We start from the raw sequence: 26,488 nt of genomic DNA, 5'->3' as shown, positions 1-26,488 counted from the left end.
TAAAGAAACTCTTTTTGTAAATTCATCATCCAACTATGCTGGTATATCAATATAAACAATATACATGATATATTGTAAACTCCTGCCACTACATTTAAATTACAAAGTGAGCTCTGAGTGCAGGCCTACTCCCTGCTGTATGAGCATGCAGTGGCCTTGGTCTCAGTCCGTTGCAACCCTTGCTCCTTGCATCCACTATGACAGCAATGGCAAACATGCTCAGCTTGAGGGACTTTAAAACCCAGTGAGTGAATCAGCAAAGTCATGGAGGAAATTCTATAAAAATGTAGAATCAGCACTTAAAAATGTGTGAATGTGACATCGTATAAGAAATGAAACCCTAGCTGCCAGCAGACTTCACCAGGTGGTAATGGTAAAGTTGAGCCCCGAACACAAACTACAGAAATGAAACTGAAATAATTTATTTTTATTTCAAACAATCTCAAAGAAATAAAAACATTTTTTTCCCGTGCCTTCACAGTACTTTTCCATTTTCCCTGCGAAAATCTCTTGTCCATCTGTATCTTCCTCTGGCAGTAGCAGATAGTGACTGAGATAATAATGGAGGAGAGCCGTGTTCAACACTGCCTCTGCTGCTTGGTGAACAAGGCAGACTGCCACAGCAGCAGACAGTCATGTCAGCTTGGACAGAGTACCAGGAATTGAACTGGATCATGCAATCTGATAGCAAATTCTTCCAACCAGCTGTCACTTATGGGGAACGCAGGGACAATAAAATCTGGATAAGGGAAATGTGCCGCAGTGCGTACTAGCAAAATGGCGATTAAGGGTTTAATATATGAGATTTTAAACATTAATAAAACCGCACACAACAATTTGCTGTGTAAACATGTAGAAGTGTAATGTTGTCCTCTGAAGAAAATGAAATCTGTCAGAGTTTATCTGATCGGAGTTTTGATAGGCGGGCCGGCCACAAGAATGGAGCGAAATGAAACTGTGAGTCACTTCACATACAGCACTGTGAAATCCAGATAGCAGAGTACCAGTCTGTTTTTAAACAACAACAACAACAATAATAATGAAGTATTTTAGTTATCGAAGAGGGAGTAATAAAGTCAAAAGCAAAACAAAAAAACAGCATCACCTGCTGAGCAAATACTAATAGCATCAGTATTGGCCTGACAATCATTATCATCATTTGGTGGTTACTCAGTTATTGATCTAATTCACATGCACTTGTTTAATTTCATTGGTGAGGGTGATGTGCGCTTTTGGTTAGGCCTGATGCTCTCGCTCTTATGCACCAACCAGCACTTCTAAACAGGGATGGAAATCCAGAACACAGTTTAAATTATCCTTTAAAATAATATTCCTAGAAACTTTGTGTTATTTGACAGCTGCACAAAGCAAAACAATGACATTAAAGTCCCATTTGAGTCAAACTCAGCAAATGTGTGATAAAGAATCAGACCTATAGCAGAACTGTTTAGGTATTGGTATCAAAAACTATTATCCATGTCAATATCCTTTAATGTAACTTTACCTTAAAATTAATACAGGAAGTATAGAAAAAGACCATTTTTCTTCTCATGTGTGCAGATCCAGTACGCCTAATGCTAGTGTGTGCGCCTCTACGGGTTTTCAGTCTTCACACAGATATAAGGCCATCTATCCTGACCCGGAGTATGGAGACAAAACGCGAGAGGCGATTTCTCTGGAGATATGACGAGCCAAGCGTTTTATGGGAGCCTCATCGTCTTTCCATTACGCTTGATAATAAAGAAGTGTGTGGATCAGACAAGAGGCTCGTATCAAATCAGGCCTGGAAAAGCCAATTACTGTGACAATAATCTCTCGCTGTACTGCTGCTGGCATGTCTCGCCATACAAAGCAGCAACTACCTGAAACATGACGAGCAGGGGCGCTGACAAGAGACAGGACATCTAAACAGATAGTGTATCCAGGAACGGTTTATGAAGCGACAGCATCTGTGGGAAGACGCCGCATTTTAAGAGCAAATGCTTTGGGATTTTCAGAATTTGGGTGGCTTTCTTTTTGAAACTGCAAGCATTAGCACAATCCTACTTTTATTTACTTACAGTGTGGACAAAGAAACTAAAACAGTTGTCCTTTAATGTTGCTCATTCTGAGGACATTATAGAGGTGCATGGCACAAAGGAGCTAGAGGAAAGGAGATGATGTTTTAACCTGTGACCCTGTCAAAGCTCATGAGGCATCAACAGCAGAGAGGGCAGTGGGAGGGGAGGTATTTAGAGCCAAGTCTGACTAAAATCAGAAGGTTAATGTGAGTTATTCAGAGCCTAGGGCCTTGTTAGAATAAACGCAATCCCTAAGAATGAAATCTACAGGCAAACACACCACATGCATACACAAAAAGTGGTGCAGATTAAATATGTTCAGATAAATATCATAACAGCAAAAGAAATAACCTAACATATTCTTAAACTAAGCGTTGATATTTCATGCAGTTTCAGTATTTTTAGTCTGCTGTGTATGGAGGTGCTGCCTCAGCCCCAGCCGCAGTGAAAATCCAGCACAGAAAGAAGCAGCGTGACCAGAAAAGACAGTTAAGTTCACATATTTCTGGAAGCTGGCACAATTTTTCGCAGTGTACCAAAACATATTCAAGTTTCAATTTCATGATGAATAAATGCTTAAAGTGCAGAATCTCAGCTCTCATTCATGCGACTGAACAAAAATATTGTGTGATAATATTGTGTTCAGCTGCAGAATCCTATAACACAGCAGCCTGCAGGAGCTGGAAAATGTAAACTGAATGAAATTTCAGAGTTTGTTCAAGCAAATACATGCTGCTATTAAAATATTAGCCCTTTTTAAAGTACATGCATCTCCTTGAGTGATGAGTGATGCATCTTACAGTGACTCATACTGCAGTTAATGAGGTGCACTTTGGTCACCTCTAGCCAAAAAGAGCTAGCTAGCTGCCATGTTTGCTCGTCAAACTTTCGCCAGCTTTCACTGAAATTAACCTGCGCACCACCGACCTCCACCTTGATAGCATGAGAGCAGGAGAGGGTACAGTGTTTGTGGTGTCAATACATGGCTCACCGAGCACGATTGATCTCATCGACTGAGTGTTCGAGTGGCCACATATAATCCACCCCCTCCCGCGCCTGTGTGCACACATACGCGCCAGAGGAGCATGAAATGAGGGAGTCACATTTCTGCAGCAATGTCTCTCAGAGCTGCACAGGGAAAAGTCTGTGATGGTCATACTCTCTCAAGTCTTGGAACATGGACAGATGGAAGGATGGGAAGAGGAGGCAAAGGGTGGAGTGATGACAGCAGATGGTTTGGATGGAAGAAATCTTCATTTACTCAACACTCAGAAGAGGAGAACACTGGCTAGCAACAGCATGCCACATTTAATTTGAGCCATTATCGTGGGTGACTATGTTGAAACCCTGTGTGGTGTGTAAACACAACAAAACTGCTGCATTCACGCTGTGATATTCAGGGCGAAAAAGCATCGGGGTTTAAACTGGCACGACAACAGGTTTAAGTTTGAAGCCTTTTAATTATTCTCTGAGTTTTTTGTAGCCAATAGTGAGATGTAAAATACATGCAGATAGATGCAATGACCAATACGATACAGAGTTCTAACAAGGATCTGCCCAACGTGATAATCACTGTCGAAATGATTAAACTTTACAAAACTAAAAATGTATTTCCACTTCCTTTATCATCAGGTGAAAAGGAGCAGACGTAAAGCCGCTTTCAAAGAAGCAAATGAAAATAAATGAAGAGCGTCTTTGGTATGCCCTTCCTCTGAGTGCTTGACTTCACAAGGTTGCTCAATCACATGCAGCTCACCTCCCTGTGGCATCCAAAGGCCCTATCTGATCGCTGACTAGCTCCCCCTGGCCCCGTGGTGTGAACCAGGTGCTGTGATGACAAAATGCTCCTGGCAGCAATAAGAGAACAGAGAGAGCAGAGCTCAATTAGCTCAAGCTCCAATTCCAGATCCTCTATTGATTTCCCTCGGATGAGGAATGGCAGACAGGAGAAAGCTCAATCAGACATACCCATGGGACCCGTCTCCCTCTTTGTCTTTTCGTCTCTGTGTGCATGTGTGCACGAGTGTGTGTGTCTCAATAGGGGACAAATTGGTGCCAAGTCAAGGTGCTGGGATGAGGTGAATACATTAGCGATCCACGGTCTTCTTGAATACATGATGGTTAGGTTAATAGTGTTGTCTGCTGATGGTGCTGTGGAAAATGACATGAGTCTTTAAAAGCACGCTGTGCTGTTCCAACCCAGATCAAGTGGAGAAGACGACAGCTCCCTGAAGGGCAAATCAATCTGACAACTCATCAGTTCCATTGTACATGTCTGGACAGTTCGAGCCCTCAAATTAAGCACAGAAATAAGAGAGAGAGTATACAATAGTTAGTCTAAAAGTACTGTTTGTTCTTCACTTACGGCTTAAACATCCCTTTTCTGTGGTGGAAAGCATAATAAATGTACAGGCATGATGAATAAGCACAAAAATATATTATATTTTTGTGCTTATTCATCATGCCTGTACATTTGACTTTTTCATTCTCAGTTCACATCTCATTGACCTGTCTCAACATTCACCCACGCAATACTGCTTTCAAGAGAGCATGCTTGTGCGTGTCACAGATCTATTTCACTCTCGTTCAATCTGCATTAAAGCCACTCACGGAGCAGCCTTTAAATTATCCTTGCTAGGAGCGAGGTGCTTCACATTTCACAGTTAAGGCTGAAAATGACACAGAATTACATGCAGGAAAAAGTTCGTTTCACCCCTCCCTCTCTCTTCAACACCAAGGTGTGCAAAATTTCTCTCTTTCTTTCCAGCTTTTTAATCGCTTTTTCTCTCTCTGCCCTCATCCGTGCTCTCACTCCTCCTTCAGCCAATTGGTAAATGACACTTAAAAGTTAAGACTCTTTCCACTTCAGACAGCAACAGAAAGTGACCAAAGCTGGGCAGCATTTGACCCACATCAAACCCAGGTGGAGAGGAGGGTCAAACCACACAGACAGACCCGCGGTGTTTGTTTAACCTGCATCAACGTGCCGACAGAGGATAAGCATTTGTAACTCAGGCTCAAGTCCAAATAGTCAAGTACTTCTGGCATGGTGTGCTTATACGACCTACTACAACATACTCGTTTTCTGAGACTTCTGTGATTCTGGTTAAGATAAGAAACTAGTACAGAGTTGTCATGATACTACATTTTTAAACTTGATACTGACCAGAAAATTATTGATAGTTGATACTCTTTCTGATACCATGAGGTGAAAAAAGCAAAGGGAAAAGGCACTTTTTAAAAATAAAGATTAAAACAATACAAACAATAATGTAAATGACAGTGACAGAGTAACTGAACTCTAAGATATCCACATATGAAGTATTTGTGCAAAAAAAAAAAAAAAAAAAAACCCCTGACAAAAGCCAAAATTTTGTATGCTTCTGGTGACTGGGCACCATATTTTTTGTACTGATCAAGAGTGTCGGGTTACTCAAAAAAGTAATGTATCACACTTGACTCATTAGCTTTCATAAAAGTGACACAGGATATTACTTAATTACTCACCAGAGAAAGTAATTTGTTACATTGTTTCCATGTTACTCTGACAAATGACCTGAGACGCACTCTGTAATAAAAAAGTACAAGTTAACATAAATTTTTGGCTACAGTCCCACACACCAACATAAATCCCAATCCTAATGAGGACACACATACGAGCTTTCTTTTAGTTTTTACGTAAGTAAGCAAAACTAAAAACACCAACTAAAGATTAGAACTAGCTGAGAGAAACTTTAAAGGCACAGTGATCCTACTGTAGAAACATGTACAGGTGGAAATTTAGGATTGATATTCAGGGTCAGGCTGCTGGGCCCTTTAACGTCAGTCTGAGTTTTTGGCTAGCTTTGTGTTAGCATGCTGGCTGTGCAGTAGTTTCTGTTTCTGGATGCAGTTCGCATTTCATCATCATACTCTTGTTCTTTCATGCAACACATATAAAAGTAAAGCACATATTGTAGTTGCTAGTAGACTTTTCTCAACTTCATTCTGGGAATTTACGAAAAGCATTAAACTTTATACACATAAATACTTGCGTTATCCTGTTAACTGCCTCTATTAGACTTAAAGACAGGCAGAACTTATGCTGTTTGTCTCCTAGCTTCCTCACTAATGTTATAGTTTAATAGTTAGCCACTGCCAACCAGAGATGGGCAGTAACGCGTTACTTGTAACGCGTTACTGTAATCTGATTACTTTTTTCAAGTAACGAGTAAAGTAAGGGATTACTATTGCAAAATCGGTAATTAGATTACCGTTACTTTCCCGTAGGAACGCTGCGTTACTGCGTTACTAAAACCGTGATTTTTTTTGCGAGAATGTCTCATGACAGTGACGTAAGCAAGTGCGACGTTGGTGACAGCAGCTGTGTGCAGATCAACAATGGATAATATATCGAGTGCGGGAGAGAGTATGAGCGTGCAGCGTTTAAAGTGTGGAAGTACTGACCTTACTTTGAGTTTGATTCCATAAAAAGTGACAAAAACATTAGCGTCCATCGTGCGTGGGAAGAAAACTTCTTTTTACAGCGAAAAAAACCCCTAAACTTCCGAGCAAGCACCGAGTAGCTACGACGTGATGGGAAACTCACAGAGACACTCGCGCGGATTCTTCAACTGACCGCAGCACACCTACACCAGGGTAACCCTCCGCCTACCCTGCTCCTGCTTTACAGGTGAAAATAGAGCAAAAGGACCGCTGAGTCTTTGACTTTATTTATTTTCTGCTGTGTTTTACTTGCATCTGTTTGAAAGAGTGAGTGAAAACACAAAAAATATTTTATTTTATGTGCTGGAATGTGTAGAAAATAGGTTTAAATGTTAAACTAATTTATTCAAGTCAGAGAATGTTGCATATAATTAAATGTTTTGCTTGATGCATAAAGTTAAAAGATTAAAACTGATAAAACAAGTTAAAAAAAGAGACTTTTCCATTTGATTACATTTTGTATGATGGATTATGTAGAAAAAGTAGAATTGGGCTGAAAGATCTATCACTTTATCACCTCTTCAGGTTGTAAATCGTGTTTTTAAAAAGTAACTAAGTAACTAAGTAACTAAGTAATTAATTACTTTTGAAAATAAGTAATCAGTAAAGTAACGGGATTACTTTTTGGGGGGAGTAATCAGTAATTAGTTACTGATTACTTTTTTCAAGTAACTTGACCAACACTGCTGCCAACAACTGCTACCTAAATAATAACTTAGCATGTGGCTAATATGGCTAGTAATAATAGTTAAATGGCTAATATTAACGTGTTTCCGGGCGTATTAACATTTTACTGTTAATCTCAGTGTTACGGGATCTTTACTGGCCTCTCAAAATCCCTCATCTGTTCCGAGCCTGAACTGCTTCAAAACCCAAATAGAGAAAATTAAGAAAATATAGTTAGGCTGGTTATAAGCATAAATCTACTGCTTTCATCCAACACACTGCAAAGAGGTATAAGACACCATCTGCAATTCTCTCATGTTACAACTGCAGCACAGTTTACAAATGTAAAGCTAACAGCCAAAGCTAAACATGCACAAGCTGAAAACAGAAACAGAGCTCTGCCAACATTGGTATTGATTCACACACACACACACACACACACACACACACACACACACACACACACACACACACACACACACACACACACACACACACACACACACACACACACACACAAAATGCATATATCTCTATAAACCGAAACAAGCATGAATCCATATGCCATCTCGTGTCTCTACCAATCAACACTTCAACACACCAGCTGCTGTGTGTGACATGTATTCTCTTGGTTTCATGGGTGCACTCATTAAAACTATTGGGGAAAAATGTGATAAAAAACAAACATCTGCTTCTTCCTGACTTCTCTTGTTAGAAGTCATGTTAAAAATTGTGAAACACCAAAAGTTAATTCGGAAGCTGAACTTAAAATACTGCCGTGAGGTAAGGTCTCATCAAGTATGTTCACCCATGCTGCCTCAGCCTGTACATGTGTATTTTATAAAGCTGCACAAAGGGGTTTTGAACTTTTGCCCTCAATCTTGGGAGCTCAGAATGGAAAGCACTGAAATTTATACGCACATGCATTCAAAAACTATATGTTCAAATAGCAAAGAAAAGCTGAATACATTTCACAGACTATCGCCAGGGTCAGTGTACTCTAAGGTTAGCCTATAATAGAAGCTTCTTACATTGCTGCACTGATTTTAAATGAGCTGGAGACGAAAAGGTCCTCAAAGACGCACACAGAACCTAACCCTATATCCATCACTACGGGACTTAAATGCACTATAAGCAAATCTGCAGGAAAACACAATATGAGATGGAGGCTTTCTCAAATGACCTACGCAACCAGTAACTGGAAAACAGAGAGCCACAGCTCCCTCGGAGCGCACAAACTGTCTGCCTGTCTCGAGCAGTGCTCACTCTTCCTGCAGCTTGGCCTCAATATAGCTGCCCCAGTGCGTTGACTGGACTAAGCATGCGTCCCTTTATGTCTGGCCCCCTATTTAGTACTTGTGTAATACTCTGCACACTGGGAATGAACCCCATTACTGAGGTAGCTTGTTTTCTTCTTTCTCTCCTTTTCTCACCAGCTCGCATTGCTTGTGTTTATAACACAGGGGACCAGAATCTCCCAAAGGCCTTTGGCTCCAGGCGGAAAGGTGATTTCTTTCCTACTAAAATAACGCAGCATGGGACTCTAATATCGCAGGTGACTGTTGTGATTAAAAGTTGTTTGGCTCCCATGAGGACTACGTGTGTGTGCGTCTGTATGATGTGGCTGTGCCACGACACAAGCATTTATCTGCACCTATTTGCATTTCTTAAGAGTGACAGGAAGAGCTGTGTGGTTTTCATTGCAAACTGTGTTGTAACACCCTTAGGAAACAGCCCTGTAACACAGAGCTCTTTTCCTTCTTTTCAGTGAGGAAAGGATGATGGGCTTTTCATGACACATTTCTCTGGCTCACCTGGCTTGGACCTGAGCCCTCTTCCCTTTTCTCTGTCTGCATACATGTGGAGCACACTGGACACGGGTACAGACATCTCCATACAGGGATGAGAAACAGTGCCTGGGCACCTGCAGGATTTAACTAGCAGGCATGAAACTGAAGGTAGCTCTTCACATTGACTTTAACAGGATTTAGTGAGATGAAAGTCTGCTGGGAAGAAAGAAGAAGCACAAAGAAGGAGAGATAAAAGGTGGAGAAGGAGAAGCAGAAAACACAAGAAGAACTAGTGAAATGACAGACTAGCAGGAGCAGACAGGAAATGCCTGGGTATACATCAGCACATAAGTAGTGGTGTATAACACCAGTAAAGACTGTTTCACAGATAACATAAGACAGAGCTGGAAAGGTAGTAATAGTGGTGTGTTCCCTGTAGAGGGTGAGATGGGGCTTAGAGCCGGCAGGGCTCGGGAGTGTCACTGCAACAACGAGGAAAGTGGTTAAAGGGGAACCACAGGTGAGTTAAAGCAGAGTCACTGAGCTGGAAAGAGGTAAAATTGTGTGTAGTTTTCTTTGAGGGCAATGAGGGGGCTGGAGCGACACGCATAATAATCCCACACAAAGAGAGCGAGAGGGAGGGAGAGAGCAAGTGAGAATGGAGGGAGAGCTCTCTGAGGGAGAAACTCGAAATTACATACACACAGGTGAGTCTCAGCATTTCAAACTGCCTTCACACTCACACTCACACACAAACCAGTGCGAGCTAAAAGATGTTTCACGATCGGCAGTGTGATTATGCAACGCCAAAAAATGAATATGTACGCGACTCTTGTTTTTGCCTCAGAGGCGGGTCCCCCCGGCTGACTAATGCTAATGTGCCCGTCTGTGCCTCTTCCACCTCATAGCGTGCCTGCTTCACCTCAAACAACGCAGAGATGTGACAAACTACTACAGTATGCAACAAGCCTAAAGGTAACAATGTACAAAGAAGAAAGAAGAAAATCTGTCATAAGACGCAGAAACAAACACTGCCTGTATGTTTAAGGTCACAATGTAGGAATAGCTGTTTTCATTATTATCATATTTGATACATAAATGTGTAATTTCCCAGTTTTATATTATTTACAACTTTAAACACATTATACTTTTGTTCTTTCTTTATCGCCATCTCTTTGAACACACGCAGAAACAACTGAGTGGGCGGCAGAACCCTGACAGCTCGCTCACTCTGAAAATTTAACTCTCCTTCGAGCAACACCGCAACACCACCTTATTCTGGAAGGGGAAGACGTTATCTACACCGAAAGCCAGTTCATTTTTAAAGTCGGACTGCTTTGGATTCTGTAGTTTTCATAAATTGTAAAATGGAAATTGGGAACTGTCGGTCAAGAAACAGAAAGAACCTCAGTATTCATCCCCAGGATCACCGCGCTGCCTCTCTGCTGCAGACTTTAGTTTGCATTACAGTAAATTTGGAACGAAAGGCTAATCTGTAAACACATGACATGCACAAACTCAGTGTAATGTTAACCAAGCTTCCCACACACACTCGTGAGTCAGCACGACATGTTCATTTACCGACAGGCTGCCGTACGTGCTTATTTTCTCATTCATCTGAAAACACAGAGTTTGCCGTAGTCGAGGATAAGATCAGGGCTTTAGATGTTTCGCATTGTAATAAACCTTTGAAAAAGGCTCCTTTATGCACTCGCAGTGAGACGCATGAATATGGGAATGAAAGGTTAAAGTATTACGAAAACGCTCGGCCTACTTGAATAGAATATTAATTACGTAACGGCGACACAATAAATCACAAAATAAGCCGCCTTGACAATTAGTAGGTTGATATAATGGCGGCCCTGATACGGGCATCTAGCCACAACAAGAGTGTGTTTTAGGAAAATGTCATCATTTACTCTAGCCTATAAAAATTATAGAAAACAGCCTTAAGCCCGGAGAACAAAATGGATGTTGAGTTGGACAAAACATCCATCTGCCACCTTCTTTACGGCACAGGCGCAAAGCAATAACGAGGTTATTTGGCTGTTGGTATTTGCTGCCTGCTCCTGTGCCTACAGGTGATGTGAGGGAAACCTTAATAAATTCAGGCATTCTGTCATCAAACTGTTCCACGCGTGGATGTGAAGAAAGTGGAGCTATTTATTTTAGCATGGAAGATAAATATGTTCCTGTTAAAAAAGCCGGGGGCCTAAATTCAAACAAACCTTATTGGTCTAGTAGACCCAGCTGAGCTACATAACATCTCACATAGTTAACGCGAACACGCACTTGCACACACTTGGGTAGGATGGGGTGGGGGGGCTGACATACAGCTCTATGATTCGCTTATTTTTCTCGCATTAATTTCATTCCCACTTTCTTTCTCGTCTTGTTCCCACTTCTCATGCGGTATCCCTCCATTTTATCGGTTTTCTCTTCCCCTTTCATTCACAACATAATAATTTGAAGGTAATGAATGCTTTAAGGGTAGATTCTGGGGAAGTGAGCAAACAAGAAAAGGAAGCCTTTGTCATCTCATGCTCCATCTCTGCTATTCAGTGCCAGCGGTACACTCGCGTCGCATCCACTCCTCTCAGCACAATGAGCCTGAGACATCAAAGCGGAGATTGAGAGGGAGAGAGCGCGAGGAAGACAGAGGGGAGGGAGGGAGACAAAAGCGGAAAAAGCAACCGAGGAAGAAAGCCAGAAAGAAGAGACGGACCCCAAAAATACCTGTTTTTCCCCTTCTTTTTTCTCTCTGTCATTACAGTGTAATATTTCCTGCTGAATGGGCTTCTATCATTTTTTCTTCGCAGGACATAAACCATTTTAATCTTGGCACTCAAAAGTTGCAGTGGTTCCTAATAAAAAAAAACAAACACATTTTCACATATGCAACAGAACATTTCTGGCCTTCCTCACAGCAGCTACCAAACTCATTTTATTCAGTGCCAGTGGAAGTAAGCATTCCTATAAGGCACTCTATCAACACTATTATGCAAAAGCAGCAAAAGTTTTGTTTTTTTAAATCAGTAGAAAAATAATGATGTGAAATGCAAGTAGACCAGGCTGTCTGAGACTCTAAACTTTGAATAAATACTAAACAAAGGGCTGCGCATTTGAAGGAAATAAGCACTGAAGCCTTGATGTTTAAGGCAAATAAGGAAAAACAGAATTTACTGACGCTCCGAGCCGATCAATTTTGCCTCGGCACCTCATCCCATCCACGTTTACCCAGGGTATGATTTTACTGTTACTTACTGCTCATATATCCTTTAAATATTTGGGAGTAGTAATTTGTGGGGAGGAAAAAAAGAAAAACCAAATGCAAATGAGCAGCATGCTCTTATTGTGAAATGATTAACATTCCCTCCACAGATCAGAGCAGGTTTCTCAGCTCCCCTGGTTGAAATGCTAATGGTGCTTCCAACCCAGTTTAATGTCAATCCTCCTCTATTTTTTTTCCCTGTTAGGGAGGAGCTTCCCGTCTCCGTTTCCATACACAGCAGCAGGAGGGACAGGCAGCAGGTCTACTCCCCCATCTGGATTTGGGGAATCAACCCAAGACAAAAAAAAAAAAAGAGAGAGAAAGAGGAACAGGAGGAGTGTTTGATGGTGAGGGGGCCAGTGGATACAGACTAAAACCTGATCTCACCTTTGAAGATATCCAACTTGTTTTAAAAGGGTATAATAATAATAAAAATGTGGCTCCCTCAGGGGAAGAGAGCAGCAAATCTCCCCTGTTGATTGCATTTCTTTTTTAACCACCATATTCATTTTTCTCCACAGTCTGCCGGGCTGATTTTGTGAGACCAAAATCGATCACACAGTGGATTTTTCGAGTCAGGCAATGTATCACCTGCTGGAGTGTTAAGGTTAGCAAGTTTTTAACATTCATCAACAAAAGGTGTGCAACACTGCTACCATGAAAAATCCTACTTCAGTGTTTCGAATGAGCTTTAGATGAAATAAAGCTTTCTGGTATGTGTAATATATACAGAATATCTATTTTAAGACTAGACTATGTATCACATGCACTTACAGCGTACTGTAGCTGTATTGTTTAGTAACCTGTCCTGGAAAGCCATTTGAGGAAATTCCAGCTGGCAAGACAGCTTTTTAAACTAGATGCGAAGCTAATTCTTCAAAAATATTTACTGCCAAATCAAGTCAGCATGTGCTTTTTTTTAAAGAAAGATTTTTTAAAAAAAAGTGAGCTGAGGACTGAATTTCAATCTAATTCTACTCTGTATTCAACACAACCAAGTAGAGACGCCCCAGAGAGCGAACCCGTGATCATTCCTGGGATACAGGAGTGACAGCAGTGAGGGATTTAGCGATGTGATAACTGTCAACACACAATCAGCACTGCGGTATCGTTACAAGGCTTACGTTGTTTAGCTTGGAATTATTAGCTTTCCGAACATGGAGCAGAATCACTTGTAAAACACCCCGAGCTGCCACTCATTCACAGCCGCGAGAATTTCTGTCGCATGCTTTTCATTTAAAGTTTTATATGTGCATTAAATCTGAGCTGCATATGCGCCCGTTATTGCGTGTTCACAGCGCACGCGGTTGCACGTCTTAGCCTTTCTTTACAAGCGCAGTTACTGCAGAATACAGAGCGCCAATTTATCATGCCACAGTAACTGAAATGATGGCATATAATCACACAGCCTCCCAGAGTCTGTTTTCCTAAGTTAAACATGGGCATATGCCAAGGTCCCCAGACTAATGAGTTGCACTGACAAAGCTCTAACCAGACAGATAGAGCTTTATGAATGTACTGTGACAAAATACATGACTGCAATATCAAACGCAATTCAACAGGTGGTAAAATTGCTTTTTCTTCCAAGCTGTGCTTTAAAAATCAGTAACCAATTTAGCTTATGTACTCAACTGTTACAGTCAAGCTGTTCAAGAAGCAGGCAAGCGACCTCTTTGTTAACAGTTTGTTCCTACCTTTGGGTCGGCAGTGAGCAGCTTAAAAGCCTCGTACACCTGTTTCTCTTTGACTCCACCACCCAGGTCCAGGAAGTTTGCTGGCTTTCCTCCATGCAGGTCAATGATGTCACACGTGGCCATGGCCAAACCAGCTCCATTCACTGTTACGACAATGTAATGTAATAATTAGGCACTCGTTTTTATGCACTTTCACATATTTGTGTTAACGATAATTGAGGCTAAAGTATAACAATTTGAACATTAAATAAAGGCTAATATTCGGATATTGAAACAGACGTGCCTGAGAACAAAGTGCGATACATGCAGACACGAGTTAATTAAAGTAACATTACTGACACTGAAGGAAAGATGGCATGAACTATAATAACCCGCAAAGGAATTCAGTGCTAAGTCATCCACTAAATACGAGCAAATAGCTGGAAAAAAATGCCACACTTAAAAAGTGAATCTGCTGGAAATCTTCTAATCAGAAACATTCAAGTCAAGCAACACAGAGAAAATTTGATTACAACTCAGCTCCCGACTTCAGAGAAGAGAGTGTTGATTAGAAGAGGTTGTGCTATGCTTTTGGACTGTGGACTATGTCATCATTTAGCCAACTGCCTGTGCCTCTGCCCTGCTGAGTTGTGCAGGAGCCAAGTGCACAAAAATGTCCTACATAATTTGGTTTAGCCAAGCTGAACTTGCGTCCTGGCAAGCTCCCCAACCGAGGTCTCAATAAAAGGGAAATTCGCTTTAACAGCTGTCACTTTGGTGGCTTACGGAGCTCTCAAGGAAGTTGCGGGGCCTTAAAAGCTGTTGTTACTTTAGGAGAGCCTGGGAGCTGGGGATGCAGAATGGGGTTTGTGTGCAGAATGGAGGAGAAGTGTTAACAGACAACTAATGTGTTTATGAGGCTACGGGGTAAGAAGTGAGAGCACCTGTTAGTGCAGTTGTACACTGTAAAAGCTTTGATTTATGACAAGAGAGGGGGCCTTTAATGAGAATGCTAACAATCTGGCTCACAGGAGACTTTCTGGGTGGATTATAGCTAATTAGAACGCATTGGTTATGGCAGCAATCCTTCTGGAGTCTTCAGAAAGCTGCTTGTAATGTGGACTGGAGGAGAGCACAGACTGCCGTTAGTTTGACTAAGTTTTAACTGTGTCTGAGCTTTTCGCTTACTCTACTTAAGAGACACATTAAAGCCACATGGCAGGAGGGGAGAACTCCTTTATTGGGTGGTGTATGTGCAAGCAGGTGTGTCGGGTCTGATGGAGAGATTCGCTTCCTTACCAAAGCAGGCAATGTTCCCATCCAGTCCGATATATTTAAGGTCCCACTTTGCTGCAGCCATCTCCGTGGGGTCGGCCTCCGTCATGTCATCCATGGCAAACACGTTTTTCTGACGGAACTCAGCGTTGTCATCAAAGTTGATCTTAGCATCAAAGCAAACCACTACGGTAAGGGATGGGTAAAAGACAGCAATGGGGGGAAAATAGAACAAGTGAGAAAGAGGAAGCAGAATCCAGACATTAAAAAAAAACCCTAATTACCATTTCTAAAACCTGAAAGTAATGAACTCCAGGGTGTCCCCTCAGTCTGCTGGTCTTAATTATTTCAGGCTCACTAAGGTATGTGGTTTTGACACTGCCTCTAAGGAAAAGACTATTATAGCAAATGGACATTTCCTTTACACATCAAAGAGTGTGTATTTCAAAGACTCTTAAAGCCACCTGAAAATACCGCACACTAATAATGTAACAAATTAGTAGAAGTGCTTACACTTAAATAGTGACGCTAACTGAAAGGGATAACTGGACATTCAAAAGAAATACAGTTATTTGCCGTCTTGGTGAGAATTTGAAAAGTCACGTCTATTTGCTAAATTTGTAGCTGGAGCCAGAAGTCAGTTAGCTCAGCTTATTATTAAAACCAGGAAAGTAGGGGGAAAGGTAACAAATTCACCCCGATATTGAAGCTCAATTAATTTAATACAAAAGTATAAAAATGACATCCAAATGGAGGACCACGTCTCCTAGTTCCAGTTTTTGCTTTGCTAACCAGCTGCTTGTGCTGACTTTATATTCTCCAGTCCAGTTTTCAGTCTCAGGCCTCACAGTATTTTCCACACTTTGCTTTAAAATGAACTACGGTAATGTTCTATAGCACCTTCAATATTAACTATTCCACTTAATGGCTAATTACATTTAAACATTCAGGCAATCCTGATGCGAAACTGAGGAAAGGAAGGAAAATATTGAAATGTGCAAATATTTTATGAGTGCAACATGAGCAACATACATGGACACAAGACACATGGAGCCGGCAGACTCTCCTGGGACTGGGGAGTCGGCATGCTGCGTCCTCCAGGTGAAGCGTTTTCCTCACTACACAATTCCTTTTTGTTCTGTTTTGACACATCCATTATTGCAGTCTATCTACAAAATGTATTCAGCTATTACCAAACGAGACAAAAAAATACAAATTTTCCACCCTTGAGAAATTTTCCTTCTCCAAACACGTCTGTCGAAAGCCTGCAAGAAAATAGCTGTGCTCCCTTGCGACGTGTGAACAAATCGAAGCAAAGAATGAGCTGATGTTAATGTGAAGCCCTTCTACAAAGCCTGCTTCAATCACAACACCTGCGTCTTCCTTCTTTAAAAAAAAAAAGAAAAAAAATCATACCCCTCGTATAAATTTAGTTTTTTTAAGGACTCATTTTCTGCATTAATATTCATAACGAATCACACAAAAACATTGTCGTGTGAGTGTTTGATAACTTTGAGCAAGCATCTTTTTTTTGAGGAAACTAAGGATCAAAGAAGTGATGCATCTTCAGCACGCTGTAATAGTGTATGACACATCACACTCAATCTGTGTTCAGCTCCAAAGACAAGACAATCACTCTTATTTCTTTGAGAGAAAAATAAAAACAAAAACCAACGTTTGGCAGCGTCACAAGCGCTGGAATAATGCTTTGTGACTTCCTATAACAGCCTTCTCATGTGAATGACGAGCACTTGAATTGTTTTCCTGCTAACCTCCATTTTTGTCACTAGGGGAAATCAAGGTGACTGAAATTTACCCATATCTCTGTTCTTCTGTGTGACTGGAAGTGCTTGCTTCCAACAGGGATTACGCCATACAGGAAAAATACATCAAGAAATTATAGAAGCAGAAACTTTACTCTTACATTACTCTTACTGGACACAACAGTTTGCTAGTGCCTGCTACAAATGAGAGGAGGACAGAAATGTGAACTGCTCTTGGTGACTTTCAAATAAAGTAAGGGGCCGTGAAATGGTATTTTACTTTAAAATTGAACAATCCTGGTAGATATTGGATCCAATTGTATTCTACTGTGCAAAAATCTTGAATCATGTCTTTATCTTTTTCCTCCAAGAAGACAGACTTTCTTGTAATTTTAAAAAATTTTTTTGATCAATAGTGCTCCAGGCTTTCTGAAGGCCTTTCAAAGTTTTTCATTAAACCATTAAAAGTCGCCTTTTCTCTCCAGTCCTTGTACCTGACCATTTTCAGAGGAATTTTTGTTTTGTTAAGCCCTTTAACACTGACCTATGATACATTCAAGTATATGAAAAAAAAGTTACTCGACTCAAGAATGAACTACTGTTGTGGATTCATATAACTTGTATGTGAGTATCTTGGCATTATTAAGGAAACTGGATACATGGAGGACAAAAGAAGTAGCAAGCCTAAAAAGAAAATGAACAGACTTGAGATCCATCCACTCTTCATTGAATCAAAAATTCTTAATGAAGGGAAACGGGGTAGAAAAGGCCAAATACCACTGGGCTGAAAATTAGCGGCTGCAGGGCTGACGGAGTGATGAAAGCGCATTTGAAATTTTTGGTTCAACCCGTCTGGAGGAAGTCAGGAAAAACATACAACAGTGAGTGTCTGGAGCCATCTGTAAAACACAGTGGAGGCTGTGTCATGATTTTGGCTGTATTTCATTCACTTCAAATTTTGATCTATCAAGCAATACCATCAGGAAACTATCTGACTGGCAGCACTTTCATTTTTTTTAACATTACGATCCCGAACAAACCGTCAATGCAGTAAAAATATACCTGGATAGAGAAAACACACAGTGAAACACCATCACTCAGACACAACAGTCACTGTCCCCGGAGTCCAATCAGCAACATTGCTGAACTGAACAGGCAGCCAACATCCAAAGAAGAGCTTTGAATGTCCTTCAAGAAGCTTTGAGATCTATTTCTGAGGATTACTTCAGGAAATGCCAAGAAAGGTTTGCTTAGAGAGTTCAGGCTGTGCTCAAGATAAAGTTGGTCTTACCAAATGTTGAGTTTTAAGCTCAGTAGAATTTAATTAACTCTCTCTTTGCCTTATATATTGTATTTCCATGGATGTTTGCGTGTTTCAGTAAATCATTGCACCCCTTTTTCCATTATCCTAGCAAAATATAAAGAAATAAGGGGGGATTTAAGACTGTACTTCTAAATTACTAATCTAAGACACTTTTCAATGACTGAAATATCCCATCTTTTTATTAACTACTTTTAGGGCTGCCACAAACAATTATTTTGATAGTCGACTAGTCACAGATTATTTTTGCGATTAGTCGACTAATCAGATCATGCAAGTATTAGACGTAAAACTACAGCTTATTGCACCAGCAGCATCTGCTCTTATATAACTATCATTAGCTTACAGCTTTAAGTGTTTAAGGTATGTGCTAACTAAAAATAAAGACAAGATGATAGTTTATTAAATTTGAATGAAATTTGCAGATTGTTTCAGTGAAGTTTAATAAACTCCTTGCTATCTAAAATATAACAGGACACTGGAGTATATTCTCGAGCATCTCACACTTCTGATAATCAGCTGTCTGCTTGACGTTTATTCAGCTGTGTAAAAACTATAACTTTGATCTCAGCCAAACCGATTAACTCAGGAACAAATAAAACACTAAAAAAAAGCCAAACAATAACATTTCCAAGTTATCTAAGTGACTCATATATCATGTTTAACCTGAGTAGCGAAAGACCGCGGTGGGTTTGAAAACGATTTGCCGGGAGTCCGGTGTTCTCACGGGCTCTAGTGAGCCTTGCCCCCGGCTAGCTATCGAGCTAGTGGGTAACAGACGTCTCCGAAAACGCCGGAGCGCTTTTGAAAATATGTGGTGTCTTGATAAACTGAGCAGATATTTGAGGTTTACACAGCTACATTCTTGCCTGAAAATATGTTAAACGTTTATTTTGTGACCCAGAAAGAATAATAAGAGTAACATTAAAACTAACTAGCTGGGGGTTGGCAAGATGGCGTCGTAGCGCGAACACCCGTCTCGCTGTGCTCCGGTGAGGTCCCCCGATTATCCGTCTAAAATACGTGTTCACCTGGTGAAACGTTACAAATGTGCGTGGGAGTAACTCTATAATGAGTCTGGACGACTATTTTTCTAAAATGCCTAACGTCAGGTCTAAGAAAAAGACAGCTCCGGTTGTGCAAGCTAGCGACATTGTGGGTCCTATGGCGGCTGAGCCTGAAGAAGCTAACGCCAGCGACACAGAAATCTCCGCTGACGCTGAGGAAACTGGGAGTGATATCGACCCGAATATCCTTGCGGCTCTGAGTAAGATAACTGACAGCATTACAACTTTATTGGATGTTAAAGTTGATACTGTGCTGGCCGCAATCCGTGAACAGACGTCTCGGATCCAGGCTCTGGCGACACGGGTGGGAGACGCCGAGATACGGATTTCAGGCGTGGAAGACACGGCAGGTGTATTGCAGGCGAAAGTGGCTCGACTCGAAAAACAAGTAACTGACATGGCAGACCACATGGACGATTTAGAGAACCGCAGCCGCAGATGTAACCTTCGCCTGGTCGGGCTTCCCGAGGGCACGGAGGGAAATGATGTTGTCGCCTTCATGGAGTCATGGCTCCCCTCCTATCTCGAGCTCACAACTAAAAATGGGAAGATCAAACTAGACCGCGCTCACCGCTCTCTAGCACCGAGGCCGGGCCCCAGCCAGCGCGCCAGACCCATCATTATGAAGCTTCACAACTTTGCTGATAAACAACGTGTGATGGCCGCAGCTCGGCGCCTGGCTACGCAGCCGAACCAACCAACAAGTCGGATCAAAGTCTCCTTCTTTAATGATTATTCAGCGGCGGTAGCCAAGAAACGCAAGGCTTTCGACGAGGTGAAAAGCTGCCTGAGGAAGAAGAATGTGGATTATGCGCTTCTCTACCCCGCCACACTGAGGCTGTTTGCCAACGGCAAGGAGAAGAGATTTAACACACCGGAGGCAGCTGCGTCCTACGCGGACTCGCTGCCCTGAATCCCCGTACCCACCGGAGTACTCCTTTTCTTCACACTATGCCTTAATTAACCGGTGTGAGTACTTGCCGAATCTAGGCGTATATGACTCTTTTTTTTCGTCCTCGCTGCTTATAAGCGACCAGGTGAAATCTTCCACCCCATCGGGCACCGGACGGACTGTGTTTTCGTCTATGGGTAGGCGTGAGTTACGCGCGTGCAATGCCCTTCGGCTTTCCCGACGGGCAGGAGGAGATTGGTTTTTCCCTACATGTTTAGTAGGGCTGTTGCCAAATCACTGTTCTTTGAATGTTCCGTCACACAGCTCTTTCATGCCTTTTTTATTTTTATTTTATTTAGTTATTTTTTCAACCAGGGTGTGGTGAACCCTTTGGCTCAATGTGCTTTGTATGATACATGAATAAGTCTAATAATGAGTAGGCTGCGAATATGCACCTGGAATGTACGAGGGGTTCACAGCCCTATTAAGAGGAGGAAGATATTTACTTGTCTAAGAAAGGACGGTGTAGATGTTGCTATGTTACAAGAGACACATCTTGATAATAATGAACACTTGAAGTTGCAACAAGGATTATATGGACAAGTGTTTTTTTCATCCTTCACTACAAGAAGTAGAGGAGTGGCAGTGTTGATTAGGAAAAATGTACCTTTTGTAGTAACTGATTGCGTTAAGGATCTGAAGGGCCGCTACGTGATAGTCAAAGGGATTTTGCAAGGCCAAAATATCTTATTACTGAATGTTTATTTTCCACCTGCCCACCCAACTACCTTTCTTACCAAAATGTTTCTGGAATTAGCCCCATTTCTTCCTAACTCTACCGTTATTATTGGTGGTGATTTCAACTTAATGTTAAATCCGCTTATGGACAGATTTCCACACAGCATTGCAACTCCTTCTCCTCAGGCCAAAGCGCTTCATGCTCTATGCGACGAGTTTGGACTTGTGGATGCTTGGAGATATACTCACCCCTCCGATAAGCAATACACATTTTTTTCGGCTCCGCATAGGTCCCAAACTAGAATTGATTACTTTTTTCTCCCGAAAACTGACTTAGGTTCAGTAGTATCGTGCGACATAACAAGTATAATCATCTCAGATCACGCTAGGGTAATCATGGATCTCGATCTTAAAGCTGCGCTTCATAGGTCCCGCCACTGGAGGCTTAATACCATTATTCTTAAGGATGAGGAATTTACCTCTCACTTCTCTGCAGAATTTAAAGCGTTTTTGGATATCAACACCCCCTCAGCTACTACTGCCTCTGTTTTGTGGGAAACATGCAAAGCTTATGCGAGGGGCCTAATTATTTCGTATTCTGCGACAAAGAAGCGACAACGGATGGAGGAACAAAAATCTTTAGAGAGCGAATTGATGGATAAGGAGAAAACATATATTGCCTCCCCATCACCACCATTATGGCAAGAAATAACCGCACTCAGGTCAGCGCTGAATTGCCTTCTTACCAGAGATGCAGAGAAGAAACTTAAATACACCAGACAGAGGTTCTACGAGCATGGAGATAAGGCCGGTAAATGTCTGGCGTACTATGTTAAGAAGCGCGCAGAATCGAATACCATTGCAGCGATATCTGATGAAGGTGGCCACAAGATATATGAAAACAAACTGATAAATGACTGTGTTAAGAAGTTCTACGAAGCCTTGTACTCTTCTCAACAAGTCCCGGAGGGGGTGCAGCTGATGCATAATTTCTTCACCCAATTCGACTTACCAAATTTGTCAGAGGAACAGAAGACTGCCCTTAACAGCCCTATAACTAAGACCGAAGTGTTTAAGGCTATTAAATCACTGCGAAGTGGAAAGTCGCCAGGGCCTGATGGCTTCTGTTGTGAATTTTATAAACAGTTTCGGGATATTATTGTGGAACCGCTTCTTGATATGTTCAACCACTCCTTCATTACGGGTGAATTCCCGCAGACACTGAAGGAAGCCAACATTTCCCTAATTCTAAAGAAAGGGAAGTGTCCTGATTTGTGCGGATCCTATAGACCTATAGCCCTCTTGAATGTAGATAGGAAACTGCTTTCTAAAATTCTGGCCACCCGCTTAGAAAATTTTTTACCTGTGCTGATAAGGGAGGACCAGACAGGCTTTATAAAGGGTCGAAACTCAGCCACCAATGTTAGACGCTTACTGAACGCTATTGTAGCTTTCAAGCAAAAATCTATTGACGGCCTGGTGCTTTCTCTCGATGCGGAGAAAGCATTTGACAGAATTGAGTGGTCTTATTTGTTGTATACTCTGGGCAAATTCGGCTTAGGGGAGAATTTTATAAAATGGGTCAAAGTTATCTACAATAATCCACAGGCAGCAGTCCTGACTAATGGACTTAGGTCTGATTACTTCAACACTCATAGGGGAGTTATGCAGGGCTGCCCCTTATCGCCCCTTCTATTCGCTCTGGCCATAGAGCCTCTTGCTGAGGCCATAAGGGCGACGCCCACAATACGTAGTTTAGAGATTGGACAGCTGTGTCATAAAATAACCTTATACGCGGACGACATCTTGATTCTTTTGACTAACCCTGTAACATCCGTACCCAGTCTCATTGAGGTGATTGACAGGTTTAGCCATTTCTCTGGCTATAGAATCAATTTGGCTAAGTCAGAGGCCATGCCTCTCGATACTCTTTTCACAATGCCGGCTACTGTTCCTTCCTTTCCTTTTAAATGGTCTCCTAATGGATTTGTGTATTTGGGGATCTTTATTACCCCGTCTCTCGACCAATTGTACAAAGCCAACTTCACACCCTTATTTGGCAAACTCAAACAGGACCTAGAGCGGTGGGCGTCACTTCCTGTCTCCTGGCTAGGACGCATTGCCCTGATCAAAATGAATGTGCTGCCCAGGCTATTGTATCCTATCCAAATGATCCCCGTCTTGTTCTCTAAGAGAGTACTGAAGGACATAAATGGTTGGCTCACCTCTTTCATCTGGAACAAGCGCAGACCCAGACTCAAGATGGCAGTGTTGCATCTGCCAAGCTCCAGGGGCGGCTTGGATCTACCTAATATTAGATTGTATCAGCTTTCTGCCCATTTAAGATTTGTGAGCGACTGGGTTAGGGGTAAAACCTCAATCTGGTCGGATATTGAGACAGCTCTGTCACAATGCAAACTGAGCGATCTATTATTTTGTAATGATTTTAACGGAATTAAGGCCCTTTGTACAAATCCTGTAACAATCAACACCCTAAAAGCGTGGCGAATTGTCCGCCGTCTTGAGGGAAGATCGAGAATAACATCAACCTTTACCCCTATAATGAATAACCCTGCTTTCCCTCCGGGTTCTTTGGACCCCGGCTTTCAACGATGGTCTGATAAGAATATTAAGTCTCTTGGTGACCTTTTCTCGGGTGGTGAACTCATGTCGTTTGAACAGCTTACCAACAGTTACGGCTTGCCTAGACAGGATTTCTTTCGTTTTTTGCAAATACGACACTATATCACTCACAATACAACCCTTGCTGAGCACCCTGAAGTATCTGATGTTGAGAGGGTTTTGTTTGGGCAACAGCTGACGGTGTCTCTGAGTTCATTTTACCATGTGCTTAATGCTTTGACTACCACTGATGCGCAGGGGATTAGAGGTGTGTGGGAGAGGGAACTGTCGGTAACCATAGATGAAGATAAGTGGGATACCGTTTGGTCTCTCGCAAAAAGGATTTCAATTTGTACTCGGACAAGAGCAATCCAATTTAAGATTTTACACAGATTACACGTATCCCCTCACCGCAGACACCTCTTCAGCCGCTCTATTTCCCCTGTGTGTCTTAAGTGCAAAACTGATGTAGGGACTTTAACTCACTGTTTTTGGTCCTGTTATAAGCTTCAAGAATACTGGGCTGACATTACAGGTGAACTGGGGAAAATCTTCCACGTTGATATAGAGATGGACCCTTTGTCCCTGATTCTAGGTCTTCCAAGTGACCGCCTAAAAGCGGCGGCCAACAAAAGATTGTATAACACTCTAACATTTGCAGCCAGGAAAAATATCCTCTTACAATGGATCAACGATAGGACTCCCACTGTCTGTGGCTGGCGCAAAATAGTTTTTGAACTGATTCCTCTGGAATACCTCACACACGTTATACACCACAGTGTGGGTCAGTTCTATGGGATGTGGCACCCCTTTTTGGACTATATTGGACCGGACCTTTCCGCTATCTTATTCAAAGGACTACTACACACGTGATCACCACCCGGGCGCTGTAAGACTGACTCACCACCTCTTGTATGTTATATTTTGTATTTTGTATCTTGTATTATGCCTTATTTAAGAGCTGTTGTGTACGTTTTGTGTTTGTACTGTTTTGTTGTTCTGTGTCTACTGTCGAGACACTGTCGTGTTAAAGGAAAATCTGCAATAAAAACAATGATGAAAAAAAAAAAAAAAACTAACTAGCTGCCGCCATTGTTGGAAACTGAGCTGGGCTGCGCTATGAATTCTGGGACCAGTGTTGCCAACTCCTCAGTAAGGAAAATCGCTATTGGTTGTCCTAAAAGTTGCTAGAAGTCGCTAAATGACGTCATCGCCTAATTTGCATAATTGGTCATGCTAATCTAATTGTAACCTATGTTGTTGGAGAGAGAAATAACATCGTGGAAGAGACATAAAGTGAGTAAAAAACGTCCTAAATGCATTTAGAGTTTAGAACTACAAATTAAATTTCTTTTAGCAATTATTGTTTTTTTAATGTCACAATTCCAACCCTGCTCCTTTACCCGGGCTTGGACCGGCAAAAGTGACCCGAAATAGGCGCTCTGGTGGAGTTACTTTGTGTGTGTGTTTATAAGTAGTTTTAAACCTTGTAATCCACAAAACAGCATAAGAGTAAAAGAGTAAAAGAAGAACTGACTGCGTTACAGCACCCGCTGCTTGTTGAGAGTAAAAGCGATACGTGCTTTCACGTCTTATTTTAGCGATTTTTTTTTTTTAGAAAAAAAGTCGCTAAGGGGTCTGAAAACTCGCTAAATATAGCGACAAAGTCACTAAGTTGGCAACACTGTCTGGGACACAGCTCCTTCTTCTTCGGGGTTTAACGGCAGCTGGCATCCTTGTACATGCAGTGCTGCCATCTTCTGTTTCAGTCCGTTATTACACTCTTAAATCCTACTACTTATTCCTGCGTCTTTTGGTATCTTACAAAGCTTCAAACGACGCGTCGACTTAAATCAGTCGTTGACGATTTTGATAGTCGACGTAATCGTGACTAGTCGACTAATCGTGGCAGCCGTAACTACTTCTGCAGCAGCACAAAGTCAGACATGTTGATCAAGGCCAACACCTTAATCATTGCTTGTTTCTTAGAAAATTTAGCATTACTATTTTACAGTTTGTCATTTGGCTCATGTGTCTCATCTGATCATTTATACATGAAGTACAAAGAGTTAAGAGACAATATTTATTGCTTGACGACACAATAAATTTATCTTGAATATAATTACTGAAAGTTAATTTCAATAGACTGAGCGTGTAATAGGCTAAGCTTCACTCCAATAAACATTGTCGAGTGAAGATGATAATTGCTCAACCTTTTAATAATCTCCCTTTCATCCATTCAGAGACACTTACAGACATATTCCAAGTTAAGTACTTTTGGCTGAGCACATGCATTTGGAATAAGGCCAGTTTACAACGACACAATTATAGAAAATAATTCCTTTGAGAATAGAACAAGTGAACAGTATGATAAATTAAATTGTTTTTGTGGTTTTTAAAGTGCTTTAGGGGCATTCCCCGATGCAACGTTTTTAACTTGGGAACTACTATTTCTTCCTATTATTTTGGAAATCTTAACATTTATACTTGATATATTTATAAATATAAACAGCATTATTTGTTGTTAGCTTTCCTATAAAGATTTGCTGGGATTACACAGAACATCTTGTGCGCATGCAAAATATGAAATAAATATGAAAATAATAAATATGAAATAAACGCTGATCAATTCAAAAACTACAAACGGTCATGCAAAGTTACCTATGTCAATATATTTTTAATTATGATACTTTACTTTATTTCATTAATGCTCCACTCAGAGCCCATAAGAGTTTCACAGAACATCTCAAAGTGGTTAATCTTCGCCGACCATAAATTAAAAGGCTGCGTCTGAAGCTGCCGCTGCTGCTATTCGTAGTCCCTCATTACTTGCTGATGATAGATTATATGCCTTCAGTTAATCAT

At 41.4% G+C, this 26,488-nt stretch overlaps 1 protein-coding gene and 1 long non-coding RNA gene across 2 annotated transcripts in view; one reads left to right on the top strand and one right to left on the bottom strand.

Annotated features, from left to right (window-relative positions):
* Nucleotides 1-26,488, bottom strand: part of suclg2 (succinate-CoA ligase GDP-forming subunit beta) — a 108,561-nt gene that overhangs the window by 36,309 nt on the left and 45,764 nt on the right. The window contains exons 8-9 of the mRNA XM_004545306.5: nt 15,245-15,406; nt 13,967-14,109 (exon numbers count right to left, since the gene is read on the bottom strand). Of these exons, the coding sequence (XP_004545363.1) occupies nt 13,967-14,109; nt 15,245-15,406 (305 nt within the window). The remainder of the gene's footprint in view (nt 1-13,966; nt 14,110-15,244; nt 15,407-26,488) is intronic.
* Nucleotides 9,850-12,874, top strand: LOC143418597 (uncharacterized). The gene is made up of 3 exons (XR_013098602.1): nt 9,850-9,976; nt 12,478-12,689; nt 12,794-12,874. It is a non-coding gene; the product is annotated as an uncharacterized LOC143418597 (long non-coding RNA).

This window comes from Maylandia zebra, linkage group LG5 (genome assembly GCF_041146795.1).
Source record: "Maylandia zebra isolate NMK-2024a linkage group LG5, Mzebra_GT3a, whole genome shotgun sequence".
In the NCBI taxonomy this organism is placed as follows: domain Eukaryota; kingdom Metazoa; phylum Chordata; class Actinopteri; order Cichliformes; family Cichlidae; genus Maylandia; species Maylandia zebra.
Note: the sequence above shows the minus strand (reverse complement) of the source record. Positions and strands in the feature narration are given on the sequence as shown.